Source organism: Dermacentor silvarum, chromosome 7, assembly GCF_013339745.2.
Source record: "Dermacentor silvarum isolate Dsil-2018 chromosome 7, BIME_Dsil_1.4, whole genome shotgun sequence".
Taxonomy (NCBI): domain Eukaryota; kingdom Metazoa; phylum Arthropoda; class Arachnida; order Ixodida; family Ixodidae; genus Dermacentor; species Dermacentor silvarum.
In genome coordinates, this window is record NC_051160.1 from 71,396,416 (window position 1) to 71,408,825 (window position 12,410).

The 12,410-nt window shown below is 46.1% G+C and overlaps 1 protein-coding gene across 1 annotated transcript; it reads right to left on the minus strand.

The window, feature by feature from the left end:
• Positions 1-1,331: 1,331 nt before the first annotated feature.
• Positions 1,332-4,140, minus strand: LOC119459570 (uncharacterized). Its single transcript, XM_049671525.1, has 3 exons — positions 3,927-4,140; positions 2,306-2,457; positions 1,332-1,468 (listed from the first exon to the last, which is right to left on the minus strand). Exons 1-3 carry the CDS (start codon positions 4,109-4,111, stop codon positions 1,332-1,334), a joined length of 474 nt encoding a protein of 157 aa, XP_049527482.1. The 5' UTR covers positions 4,112-4,140.
• Between the last annotated feature and the right edge of the window lie 8,270 nt (positions 4,141-12,410).

Sequence of the window (12,410 nt, forward strand, 5' to 3'; positions counted from 1 at the left end):
TGTTTACGCTGAAAGCCGGTCGTAGCATCAGGGTATGTCTCGTTATGCTCCAGGTACCACTCTAGGTGAGTCAGTACCATTCTCTCCATCACCTTTCCAAAGCAGCTGGCAATTGCGATGGGGCGATAGGAGGCCAGGTCCAGGGGAGATTTACCTGATTTGAGCAGAAGAATGAGGTGGCTGGACTTCCACGAAGGAGGAACCAATCCGTTGCACCACGCGTCGTTGTATACGGTTAGAAGGGCACGTCTAGCTGTTTGACCGAGGTTACACAGGGCCATGTAGGTGAGACAGTCAGGCCCAGGTGATGAACAACGTTTGCAAGCTGCCAAAGCTGCTTGAAGCTTTTCTACAGAGAACAAATTGTCTATCCGGGAATCTCGTGACATCGGCGAGTTTCCTAGATGTGAACGCTTACCGGTAACTCTTACCGGTAACCTTTACCGGCAACCCTCTTGCAGAAGTCTTCTGCTACTTCCATTTCGCGACGACCTTGGTGGAGGAGAACAAGGCACTTGAAGGGAAGATGCTGCTGTGGCAATGTGCGTAGGCCACGGACAATTCACCATATTTGTGATAGAGGATTGGGTGGATCAAGCGACTTACAAAGACTTCCATCTGAGAAACTGGAGTGCATTGATTCGACGCTGAATCTTCTTCTGAAGACGTCTGCCTCCCTCAAGTGGTAGATAGACTTGGTGCGCCTATAGCATCGCTCGGCACGACGACGGATTGCTCGGAGCTGCTCCAATTCCGCTTCATATTCACAAAACTGCTATGAAGGTGTGAAACTATGGGCACCATTACCTTAATTTAGCACGGACTTCAGGGTGCATATGGTAGATGAATGCACGCGTAATGCGGCGGAAGATGTATGTTCAGCTCCCACCGGCGGCAAGATGGCTTTCACTTCCTTCTTCCTTGTTATTTGTACATTTCAATTAAAGACCACACGTTAATTCCCCTATGTTTTTCCTAGGCTGCATTGTCTGTTAGCTTCACATGGTTGTGACTAAGAAGCAATTGACCTCTTGCTACGCTCCTTGTCAGTGTGATGTAGTATGCAGGCCAACACTGCGGTCTATTTCTCGAAACTTTGCACGCACTAACTATGCTGAAATTGACCGTTTTCATGGTGCTCGTACACTATGCCCATACGGAAAAAAACTTTCGAAGCCGCCTGCACCTAAAAAAACAAAAACAAAACAAAAACAAAGTGAATTCGTGAGCTCCGCCAATGAAAAAAACACTACGACGTCGGTCAGCTATACTGGTTAGGTCTCCTGCAGCGTTCGTTGCGACGAATGTCGTCGGCTACGGACCATGAATGCTCACCAGCAGGCGTAGGCAATGTTCTTGCCCCGAGGCGCAGCCACGGCCCCGATCTCCATGTTGTCGCGCATCTTGGCTTGACACTGGTTGAGACCTTTGCCGGCTTTGTTCATGCACGCGATGCTCTTGCGGTAATCTGCGCCGAACACGAGAAAGGTAAGGATTAAGTATGCACCGCCAAATTTCCCATTCATTACATTCAGGTATGCGCGTTTTACATGACCTTACATTTGAAACCTGGGGCCAATAAAAAAAAAAGAAGCCTTCAGAATGTCTCGAGAGATTACTAAATCTCTCGTGAGTGGTCACACAACAAAGAAGCGAGAAAACTTGATATATAGGCGTTCACGTTTCATGCAGGCACCTAGCGAAATACTTATGCAGCTTACTGTCCTTAAGTTGTTGTGTCCTTATTTTCCTGCACTCTCACACTGTTAATTATTTTGTTTTAATTGTGTACTCGACCTCTGTTCAGCGTGCAGATTAATCTATGCGCTTTACCGTATACAATTTTTGCACTGTTGTTTCTGTTGCACTCTATATTTTCTGTACTAATACTCTTTAAGCTTTAAGTTCTGTGTGGAAACACGTGGGGTAATATTTCAATTTTTTATACATCCTTAATTAGTGCGATCCGAGTGATCTTATCTTTTTGTACAGCCGTATTCTATCTTTTGTTTTTGGTTTACCTTAGTCCTTGAGATCTACCACCTTGCTCTTTCTTTTATTGCGATAGCAACTGTAGGAACACTCTAGGCGAATTTCTGCTGTCGTCGTCGCTGTCGCCGTGATGTTCAAGTATAAAGTCCAACTGCGATAAAATCACATCTTTGGCACCATATGCAGTAAGTGTGAGGGAAATCGTGCGAGGCTGAGGCGAGAAGGATGGTGGTGTATTCGCGCTGTCGTTAAACTCCCCAAGTGTGGTACGCGAGACAAACCGGGGGGGGGGGGGGGGGGGGGCAGCCCAAGCGCGAGAAAAAAAAATATTCAGTGCCTTCCGTGCAGATGGCCTCGTATTCCTCTTCCATGGCTTGCAGGCCTATAGTGATAGCCACTCGCGGAATGCCGTCCAAGCACGTTTTCGCGAATTCCAGGGAACAGGAGATCTGCATCTGCAGGAACCTGCAGGCCCGATTGCAAATTGCACGTAGCGCAGGAAACAGTAAGCAAGGACTCGCCCTGAAGCCCACTTGATACAGTTAAAGCACGCTGTCACTGAAAGCGGGGCGTCTAAAGGGCCAAGCGGATTTTCAACGAGGCGGCGAGCCCGCGGGCCTGTTCAGACCGGACGGCTTGCCTTCAGGACTGCATTGACCTCCCAAAAACATTTTTTCACTCTCAAACTGGTGCACAAAACAATAAGCCACTCTTAAATGCTTCGAAGTATATGGTATTAGGTTATACACGTGGAAAACTCACCATGAGCAATTTCTAGGCACCCTTCCGGGTGCTCCACTGCCCAGGGTCGACGAAATGAACGATATTGGTGTTATTTCAACAAAACTGTAAGCTTCTCCTCACGCGCTAAATATGCGAAGCAACCTTCCCTTCACGATCTTGGTATTATTTGGCGTATAACGCATGACTTCCACTTCCCTGTTGCTTCTGTGAAGTTGTATTCTACTGTGCGCTTTCCACTACTTGAGTATGCCTCTATAGCTTGGGGCTGAAGGTCCAAATCTAATTCTCACCCAATTGAACGCGTCCAAAATAAAGTGATATCATTTTGCAAACACCGCTTTTGCCGTTCTAGAGACCATAGTCCAGCCCTCTCAAGTATACCTACACTCACACCTCTAAAATCAAGACGCATAAAGTCAGACCCTTTGTTCCTCTATGAGGTTGTCCATGGCATTCTACGTTACCCAAAGCTTCTTAGTCACGTATTATTTTTCGTGCCGCAAAAGTATACCAAGCAACATTCCACATTTTCTGACGGGCCTCGTTGTAATAAAGACAATAATGTAGACAATCATGTTGTATGATTAACTCCCGTTTGCGCCTGCCTCATAGTTTTCCGTTTCCATATTCGTTTCTTTGTTTTGCCTCCCACATATGTCTTCCTCGAAAATTTTTTCTTCGTATTACTGCTTCAGTGCACCAGTACGAGGGCTCCGTAGCTCTTCCCGAGCACTATAGTTTGCATATGATTGATTGATGATTTGATTGATTATTGAAAACATACAACTGAGATAAATAACAAATAAGGTAAGGAGCCACCGGATAGTGTTCAATGCCTGTTCACTTTTCAGGAAGGAAGAGTCTGGAACGTAGAAAAGAAGGATAGGAATACGGAAGGACAGCGCGAAGGACAAGATGACAGATCACAAAGGCTAAAGTAAAACTGTGACAAAAAGTGGTGTACCGCTGTAGGATCAGATAAAAAGAACACTGCATGTTAGGCATTTAAACAGTGCTTATACACATCGAAATCGCGTCAGTGGTCTCTTCATTTGCAAAAAAAAAAAAAAAAAACTGATACTACTCTATAGACGGAAAGTCAAGACATAATATTTTAGAAAAGTAATAATGGCACGATGAGCCTGGTCACGTCGAAAAGAAACGAGACTGACGCTTCCTTTGGCACTTACACGCAGTTCTCTTCAAACTCCTTTCCGTCTTCCGGCAGACTGGTGACGTTGTTGTACACGAGGAAGTCAGAGCCGCAAGCGGTCAGCATTTCTCTCGTACAGCCAGGCTTGAGGGTCAGCTCTTCGCAGAAGACTGAGACGATGTTCCATTCGGTACAACAGGAGGACAGTGAAAAATATTGCATATTTATTTATTGAAAAGAAAAAAAAAACAAGAGAAACAAATGCTAGAGTTTTAACTCTGACGTTAGAGCGAACGTCGCAGATGTGTAAAGCGCACTTGTGAAATATTTTAACGCAATTAAAAGGCCAATAGCCTACAATTTTTTGGTCTTGATTAACTTCCGCTGCTTTTGAAAACGTTTGTTCTCTACACATTGCGGCCCATTTTATTGGTAAGTAAATACTTTGTCTACCCGCCATTGCGTTATGTACAATTGTTAAGGGGTAATAAGTTTGGCAAGTGAGCATTTTAAGATATTTTTAACTTGTTTAGTTTCTACACATACATAAAATATTCAAGCAGACTTTTTGTCTCATCGATTTCTTTTCGCTTCGTTTTATCTTTAGTTTAACAAATTTCTCTGTTCAAGCTTCAACGCTCGCCTGTTAAGAGAAACTCCGCGTTTTACATTTTCTCAGACAGCGTACTTGCCAATGGAAGAAGCCCAGCTAAAGCTTACTCTCGACAATGGTATCACTATTTGTTTTGTTATTTGGGGAGTGGCTACCTTCGGACTGGCTACCTGAATTCAGATGTTACGTTCTTTCTCACAGCCTTCACTTGAGTTCTAAAACGCGCCTTGTACGCGTTTACGAGAACGAGAAGCGCGCAGTTGTTGTAGTAGGGTTCACCGGAAATTGATACTTGAAATGATGAGCAGCGTGCGATCAAAACCAGCCTTAAGCTATGAGCGATGGTTCTGAGAAAGAGATTTGTCAAATCGTTGGCTCCAGCTGTCATTGGCTTCCCTTGACCAAAGATTGCTGATTGTCAGTCATCTATATAGCTTTCTAGATTTTCAGGTCATTCACCATTCAATTTAGTTTTTTTTATTAACATTGTATAATTGCTGTACACGAGAAAAATAATTCTGAAAAAATTACGGCAGAACTCATCTCACGGTGACTGCCACAGTATTGAGCGAGAGATCGTATTCCTGAAGTCACGTTTATTTAACACGTGTAGTGGTTTTACAAGCGAAGCTTGTTTATGTCTAGCCTGAACGCTCGTGTCGATTCGCAGAAACTACCATCATCAGCCAATGGCTCGAGCATCGTTGTGTTCTTCCACAGTTGGCACGTTGGTGCCTCTCGGCGCAACCGCGTGAACGCGCTCGTGTCATTGATCCCGCATTCGTCGTCATCTTCTTCCACAGCTGGCTCCGGTGCCGGTCATGGTTCCAACGTAGAATTTCACTTCTCTTCGGTCGTCGTAATGGGGAGGCCGCGTTTACGGGGGTATGAGCCATTGCTTAAGGGGGTATGAGCCACTCATTGTCTTACGTGACGGACAGATTTAACTTTGAAGCAATTTCATTTTGAAGAATCGCAAGCAGCAATGGCGGGCGGATGCTGCTAACCACGCCACCGAGCAAGCTCGAGACATCGAACGCAAGCGTTTGTGGTTCGACAACAACTTGTCCCTCATCAGTGTGATCCGCTCCGACGAACAGCCACACAATGCCTGGGAAGTGTGGAATGAACCGTACGCTACCAGTGGAGAAGACCTTGGTGAACTTAGAGTGTGCGGTACGAGTAAGGAATCTTTAATGAAAGGAAAACTGCCTGCATTCAGCACTCAACGGGAACGTATATCCTCCATTTGTTGTGATGGTGAAGGGCCGAAACGACAACGGGACGACGGGGCACGACGACTACGGTATGACGACGGACGCATGACGAGAGTCGAATGTCGAAGTTAAAATGATGACGAAGAAACGACCGCGACGGCATCCCGATGGCGGTATGACAACAAAGGCATGACGACGGCTTTATTACGATTACGAAGTGGCGATGACGAAGTGATGACGATGACATTAAAATGACATGAGGACAATGAAACGTCGACAGGTGTACGATGAGAGTGCCGCGATAATGACTGCATCGCGAAACCCGTATGACGACGATTGTATGACGAGAGTCGGATTATGAAGGTGAAGTGAACGGCGATGGCACGACCACGACTGCGGTCAGACAATAAATGCATGATAGAAGCTGTCTGACGATGACGGTATGACAAGGGCGGCCCAATCACGATTGATTGACGACAGTATGATTTCAATACAATGAATATGAAAGACTGCCGTCGACGGAACGACGAAGGAGGCATCACGACAATGGGATAATTTTACTGAAGCTGACTATGTGCCAACAAAGGCGTTTTGACGACGGCATGGCAAGAGTGCGATGACAAAGCTGGAATAATATGATGATGCAACGACACAAACGGCACCATGACCCCAACCTGGTGCTCCAAGCTATTAGACAAAGTTGGACCCCTGGGTTGGAGTAGAAGGCATGACAGCGACAATGTGACGACAATCAGATGAAGCTGAAATGACAACGACGAAGCGACTAAAACGGGTCACGACCAGGAGCAGAGATACCTAGTGGCACAAGCGAAGCTTGTTTGTGCAGATAGACAACGTGGGTGACTGGGTCGGCGTAACACACACACACACACGTATGTGTGTGCGCGAGCAAACACACATACACACGCACGCACACACACACACACACACACACACACACACACGCACACACACACGCACACAGAAACACGTTTCCCTGCAGGGGAAACGTGTGTGTGTGCGAATGCAGGGAAACGCGGAAGGCGTCGGCAGCAGCTCTGTGGGTTGCCTCATTGGTGCTGCTATGCGCATTGGTTATCCGAAAGGGCGCACGCGCACAGGAACACCTTCTCTTATACCAATCGCCTCTCCTCCTCGCGCCCAGCGCGGCCTCTCATTGGTCGCCTCCTCCCGCCAGTGCGTGCCCTCTGATTGGTCGCCTCCTCCCCCAGCACGCCTCTCCTCCTCTGCTGGTCGCGTGACCTGGGTTTCCCCAGCGCGGCTCTCATCCTCTCCTGGTCACGCGACCTGCGTGACGGCGGACAGACGGCGAAGGGTCGACTAAGAACAGCTCCGCTGTTAAAATGGACATCTCATGGTCGTCGTGCCATCGTCGTGCGCCGCATTTGTCGTTCCAGGATATCATTGCTTCTTCGCCAATCCAACGTTACAGCGTCGGCGTCATACAGCCGGTTGTGATGCCGCCATGCTCATGGCCGATCTTGGTAAGCGAGTGCCATAGTAAAGTCGGACGAAATTGATTCTTGTGGCATACAGCTGAAGCAACGAAAGTCCCAGAATTACCACTACACGTGTTAATTAAGCGTTACTTCGGGAATACGGCCGGTGGCTACATTGCTCGAATGCTACCCGCCGTGGTTGCTCAGTGGCTATGGTGTTGGCCTGCTGAGCACGAGGTCGTGGGATCGAATCCCGGCCCCAGTGGCCGCATTTCGATGGGGGCGAAATGCGAAAACACCCGTGTACTTAGATTTAGGTGCATCTTAAGGAACCCCAGGTGGTCCAAATTTCCGGAGTCCCCCAATACGGCGTGCCTCATAATCAGATCGTGGTTTTGGCACGTAAAACCCCATAATTCATTCATGCTATTCGCATTACCGTCAACAGTCATCGTGAGATGAGTTGTGCCGTAATTCTTATTATTTTATATGAAAACCATACAATGTACAGAGATGGAAACAGGGAAGGAGCAGGTTGGAGACTACCACCGAGAAGGTTACAAAGACTGTCTACTCTTTAGAAAGGAAGGGATAAAACGAGCACACTAATACAGAAAGGCAACAGAGAAAGTGCCTGCAACTTTTGGGTCATAAAACGACTAAATTCAACGACTTCATCTGGTGCGATGTCATTGACTGTGTTCTCGTGAGCCTACTCAAACACTGTTGCCTTGAGGTTGGAAAAATTGCTTTTTTTTTTTTACTTGAGCTCCGTTTCTTGTAAGAAAGCTAGTCTTTGATTGAATGGAAAGCTAGTTTGTTGGAAATGAAAATGTTGACAACTATTTGATCGCCTGCACCTTCTCAAGCAATAAATTATTCACTGATTAAAATGTGATGACGCGAAATGGTTGGAAAGCTTTCCGGGGGCTTTTAATTATTTTAAAAATACGAATCGAATATTAGACACCAACTATTCGCATTCGTATTCGTAAATGATTTATTCGGTATTTTCGAATATCGAAACTAACTAAATATTTCTCAACTCACTGTTAAAGTGTATTTAGTATTCTCCTTCTAATACACAAAGTATTGCAAATTATCAAAAGTAAAATAACGACAAAATAATTCAAGCAACGCAGTAACAAAATAGGTGCTCCAAGCTTTGTTTACGGTTTCGCGGTGGAAGCCTAAATAACAACCTGTTATTTTTGCTTGTAGTCTGTATTTTAGTGTTTCTTGCAGTCTAGTCATGTAGCAGTTTATTATTCTACGCTACAACTAGACTTTTCCTTGCAAGGGGCCCTTTTACTTGTCGGCGGCACACAATTCCTTGAGTAGCTTGTTTTTTATCTTTTTCAACAACTTCTGATTTCGCGTTCTGGGAAAGATAATCATACAGCCGTCATTATTTCATTGAAAGCTTGCTACGAACTAGGCTCTGACGATGTAGAGAGGCTATTTCTGCAGTTTTTTTATTGGCAATAAGTGATCCTGCGTTTGAAGATGATCCTAATTATACGTTATCGATGGCTCTTTTTTTTTCTGCAGTCAATACAAGCATGGTGCCTAAATATGCCAAAATAACTATTCCTGCTATAAGTACATGCGTCAGCGTTTGACTATTCGGTATTCGATTCGATATATGATACCTGCTATTCGTATTCGATACGTACTCGAAAAAGTTGATATTCGCCCCCCCCCCCCCCTAACTTTTAACGCAAATGCTCGTAAACAATCGATGTCTAATTTACCACTTCTGTTCATTATTTTCGGCGGATACCCTTTTCGCATAGACATACAATTTAACGTCTATAACAAATACCAAATAGTGTCGACAAAAACCATTTACTTACCGCAGCAGAAAATTCAACGTGGTGAAGATCAGGAATTGCGCTGGGACGTGCATCGCGTCTTGCTTCGGAAATCTGGTTTTTCTCAATGCAGACGCCCTGCTTTCTCCGCTCACTCGAGATGGATAGCTGCGACGCTTAAGCCCGCTCTCCGACTTGAGGAAATAATATATTTCTTTCCCGGTTTGTTGTTGCAGGGTAGGTGTAGGCAGACGAAGACAAAATAGGCAAAGAACACAAAGAACGCTGATCTACCACCGCGTTGGTAATCACTTTTGCTATGGTGTTTACCTTAGCTCTATTGCATACTTTGCTCAGCGTCGTGACTACAGATTTTCCGCGTCGTAAGATGTGGTGCCAACAGATTCTCATTGCGGCGTTAGGGGCATCAACACGGGAAAGAAGTAGTGATCTGGCTTGCCCAGTCAAGCCTTCTTTTGCGAGTGCAAGTCGAGTCGTCCTTGACTCGAGACTGCGATGCTGCTGAGCAGTGCGAGATCTTTCAAGAGCCTGTCATACAAGCTGTCCGAGACATCATGCATGAAGCTTTAAAACAGAAACCATCATCATCGGTGAATAAGACCAAGTGAATTTGGGAAACCTTCAGTAATTATTAGTGCATAATAGGCGGAGCGGGTGCAGCCCGAAAAGTTTTCACCAATAGCGGAAGGTTAATGGCGACGAGGCGTAGAATTGCAAATAATTATTTTATTGCGATAGCAATTATATGAACACTTCAACCGGATTTCTGCCGTCGGCGTCGTCGTCGCCGTCGCCGTCAGGTTCCCTATAGATAAAATCTTCGCCGCGCACCGTATGCCCGAGCGGAAGCGTGCGGGGACGCGCGCTATCACGGAGAGCGCACGCACTCAATCTCCCACGCGCAAGCAAGGAAGCGGGAAGCCAGCGCCGGAGGGAGCTGGGGGGGGGGGGGGGGGGCGCACTTCTACTCTGCCAGCAACCGCGCTCGTCGCTCGCTCGCACTGTCGCTTATCTCCGCACGGCTCTGACCTTTATGCGCCGTGCATTCGCCGCTCAGTTTCCGTTGAAGCGATAGACCGCACGTACCTTCGCCCGCTGCTTGCTGCCAGCGTTTTGACAGTCGTTGTCTGCAGTCATTCAGTGTGATCTATTCATGTTTGTTTGTGCGGGCTCACACCACGCTTGTTCATTCAGTTAGTAATAGTCGGGCCACATTTTCCAACGCACGCTACACATGCAATGCTGCCCGGATCGGCAGTGCAGCGCTATAGGTGTGTCCCTTCACACGCGCTGCCCACGGGAAGCGCTTCTCATGAACACCACCGTTTCACAGGCGCCTTCTCGTGGTCATCGAGTCTCTCTTCATGTCGGTCTACTTACGGCGCAGCACACCTGCTTACTTAATCAGCTCATGTTTACTACAATTCATATTGCTACCAAAGCCGCTCACCTTACTTCGTATGGCATTGCTGTGTTGCTATCGCATTCATTGCTTCGCCCTTAGGGCGAAACTGTGACATTTGTTTGTTTTGTTTGGCCTAACCATGCATAACGAGTTTGTACAGGCTCTATCAGATGGGGGAGTTTTCGCGTTTTCATGACATCGCGTGATACACACGCCGATTGGGAGTGGCTCACAAAAGTTTTGACTAATCGTGGAGGGATGGTGGCAGATATGGAATAGAAAGAGGCGAGAATAGCTTTACGCTACAAGGCCGCAGGCTTCTTCCTGCCTGTGTCAGGGGGGGGGGGGGGGGTGCTTGGTCTAGGAACTCCTGCCGCCTGAGCAGTCTCCTGGGCCCGCCATACCTGTCTGCGCTCGCCAGGCGAGACCTAGCTAGTCAGTTTGGCCTCCCACTGGTCGCGTGTGCGTTTGGTAAGCGATGTCTACTGTGTATGGCTTCTAGTTAGTCACTGTTAAAAGGGGACACTGAACACAAAAGAAAAAAAAGTATCACCTTCAAGTATGTAAGACTGCTATATGGAACTGGAATATGTAAGTATGCTGATCAAGCTATAGGTGTCTTTTTACTGGCTGTTAGTACTGATAACGTAATAACGTCGCCTGCGCTCTGGTCATACCGCCACTCCAGGGAACCAACCCATGCTGCGTTGTTCATTCGTCTTTCGCATTTTATATTTAGCACGCCGCATGCCAACTGTCATCGCCACGCGAAAACGGCTACGACCCTCGTCTAAAAAGCTTCGCTGTAAAATATAAGCTCACATTTTTTTTATCACACGTCCACTTTTATTTTTGACTATGAATCATCTCGACCAGTCAAGTTTTCGTCAAACTCTAGACTTCGCCTTTTGTTGCTGGCGGCGTCACTTAACAAGGAGAACGCTAACCAAAAGTCCATAACTGCAAGATGTTCGCCCCAAAATTGTTTCTTTTTGCCTAATTATCTAACATGAAAAATTTTACTTGAAGGATTTTGGATGAACCTCACGTTTGTGAGCACTGAAATAAATGTCCGGTCGAGGGCATGCGTGCTTTTCTGTTGGAGGGGCCAAATTGTAGAGTTCGTTATTCTCAATGGCACGCTGCAGTTAAGTTTGCTGACGCAAACGCCTCCGTAAACCGAACGGTTTGGAAGTGCCGTCTTGTTAAGTAGTGCATCACATTCATAGCGTGTCGAGATTGTGGGTGTACTGTAAGTTCTTTTTTTTTGCACGTACGCCCTGAGCTTTCGTGATAGTAATAATATAAGCTCGCATTTATCCTACTGGCGCTTTTTCGTAATGTCGGAGCAATCGAACCATTGCCTAAGCACGCCTGAAAGGAACAGTCATGCAACAAAAATTACTTGTCTGCTTTATTTCTGAAGTGTTCTATGTACAAGATGGTGTGATGAGAAAAACTTTTACACTGAATATAGTTGATAAAGAAAGTTAGAAAGCTTCAACAACGCTACAGTGCTCAGGGAAAGAAGAAAACCAGGCTAAATGGCTCAAAGAAAATCACAACATGCGAACTCAGGAACAAAAAGAAATAAAAACTAAAAAAATACGTCCAAGAGCGACATGAAAGCTGCGTGTACAGTTTATGATTATTGAAAGAGAACTTTGTGACCCCTGGTAATGGTTCATGCTTAAAGCCTAAGTAAATGTATGCGGTGGATATATCGAATGTAATTTAATCAAGGCAGGTTTGAGTCTGTTACCGCCACCACTTCGCATTGGCATCTGAAGCAAACTCCTGATAAGAGATTGCGAAATGGGAACAGAAAGACGATGAATGGGAGATCGAACACTGCATAAACAGAAAGAAATGCCTGGGAGGAGTATGAAAACGGTCACTCTTGCAAGATGGAACCCCATCCTACAGTTCCTATTTAAGTTAGAACATGTTTGCGTGTCTGCGAAACCGGTTGAGTGATTGCCGACTTATTT

Coding starts and splice junctions, on each gene's coding strand:
- LOC119459570 (XM_049671525.1), bottom strand. CDS start 4,111: ATGCAATATTTTTCACTGTCCTCCTGTTGTACCGAATGGAACATCGTC. Junction 2,458..3,926: donor GAGTTTGAAGAGAACTGCGT/GTAAGTGCCAAA, acceptor TCGGGCCTGCAG/GTTCCTGCAGATGCAGATCT. Junction 1,469..2,305: donor TGAATATTTTTTTTTCTCGC/GCTTGGGCTGCC, acceptor TGTTCGGCGCAG/ATTACCGCAAGAGCATCGCG.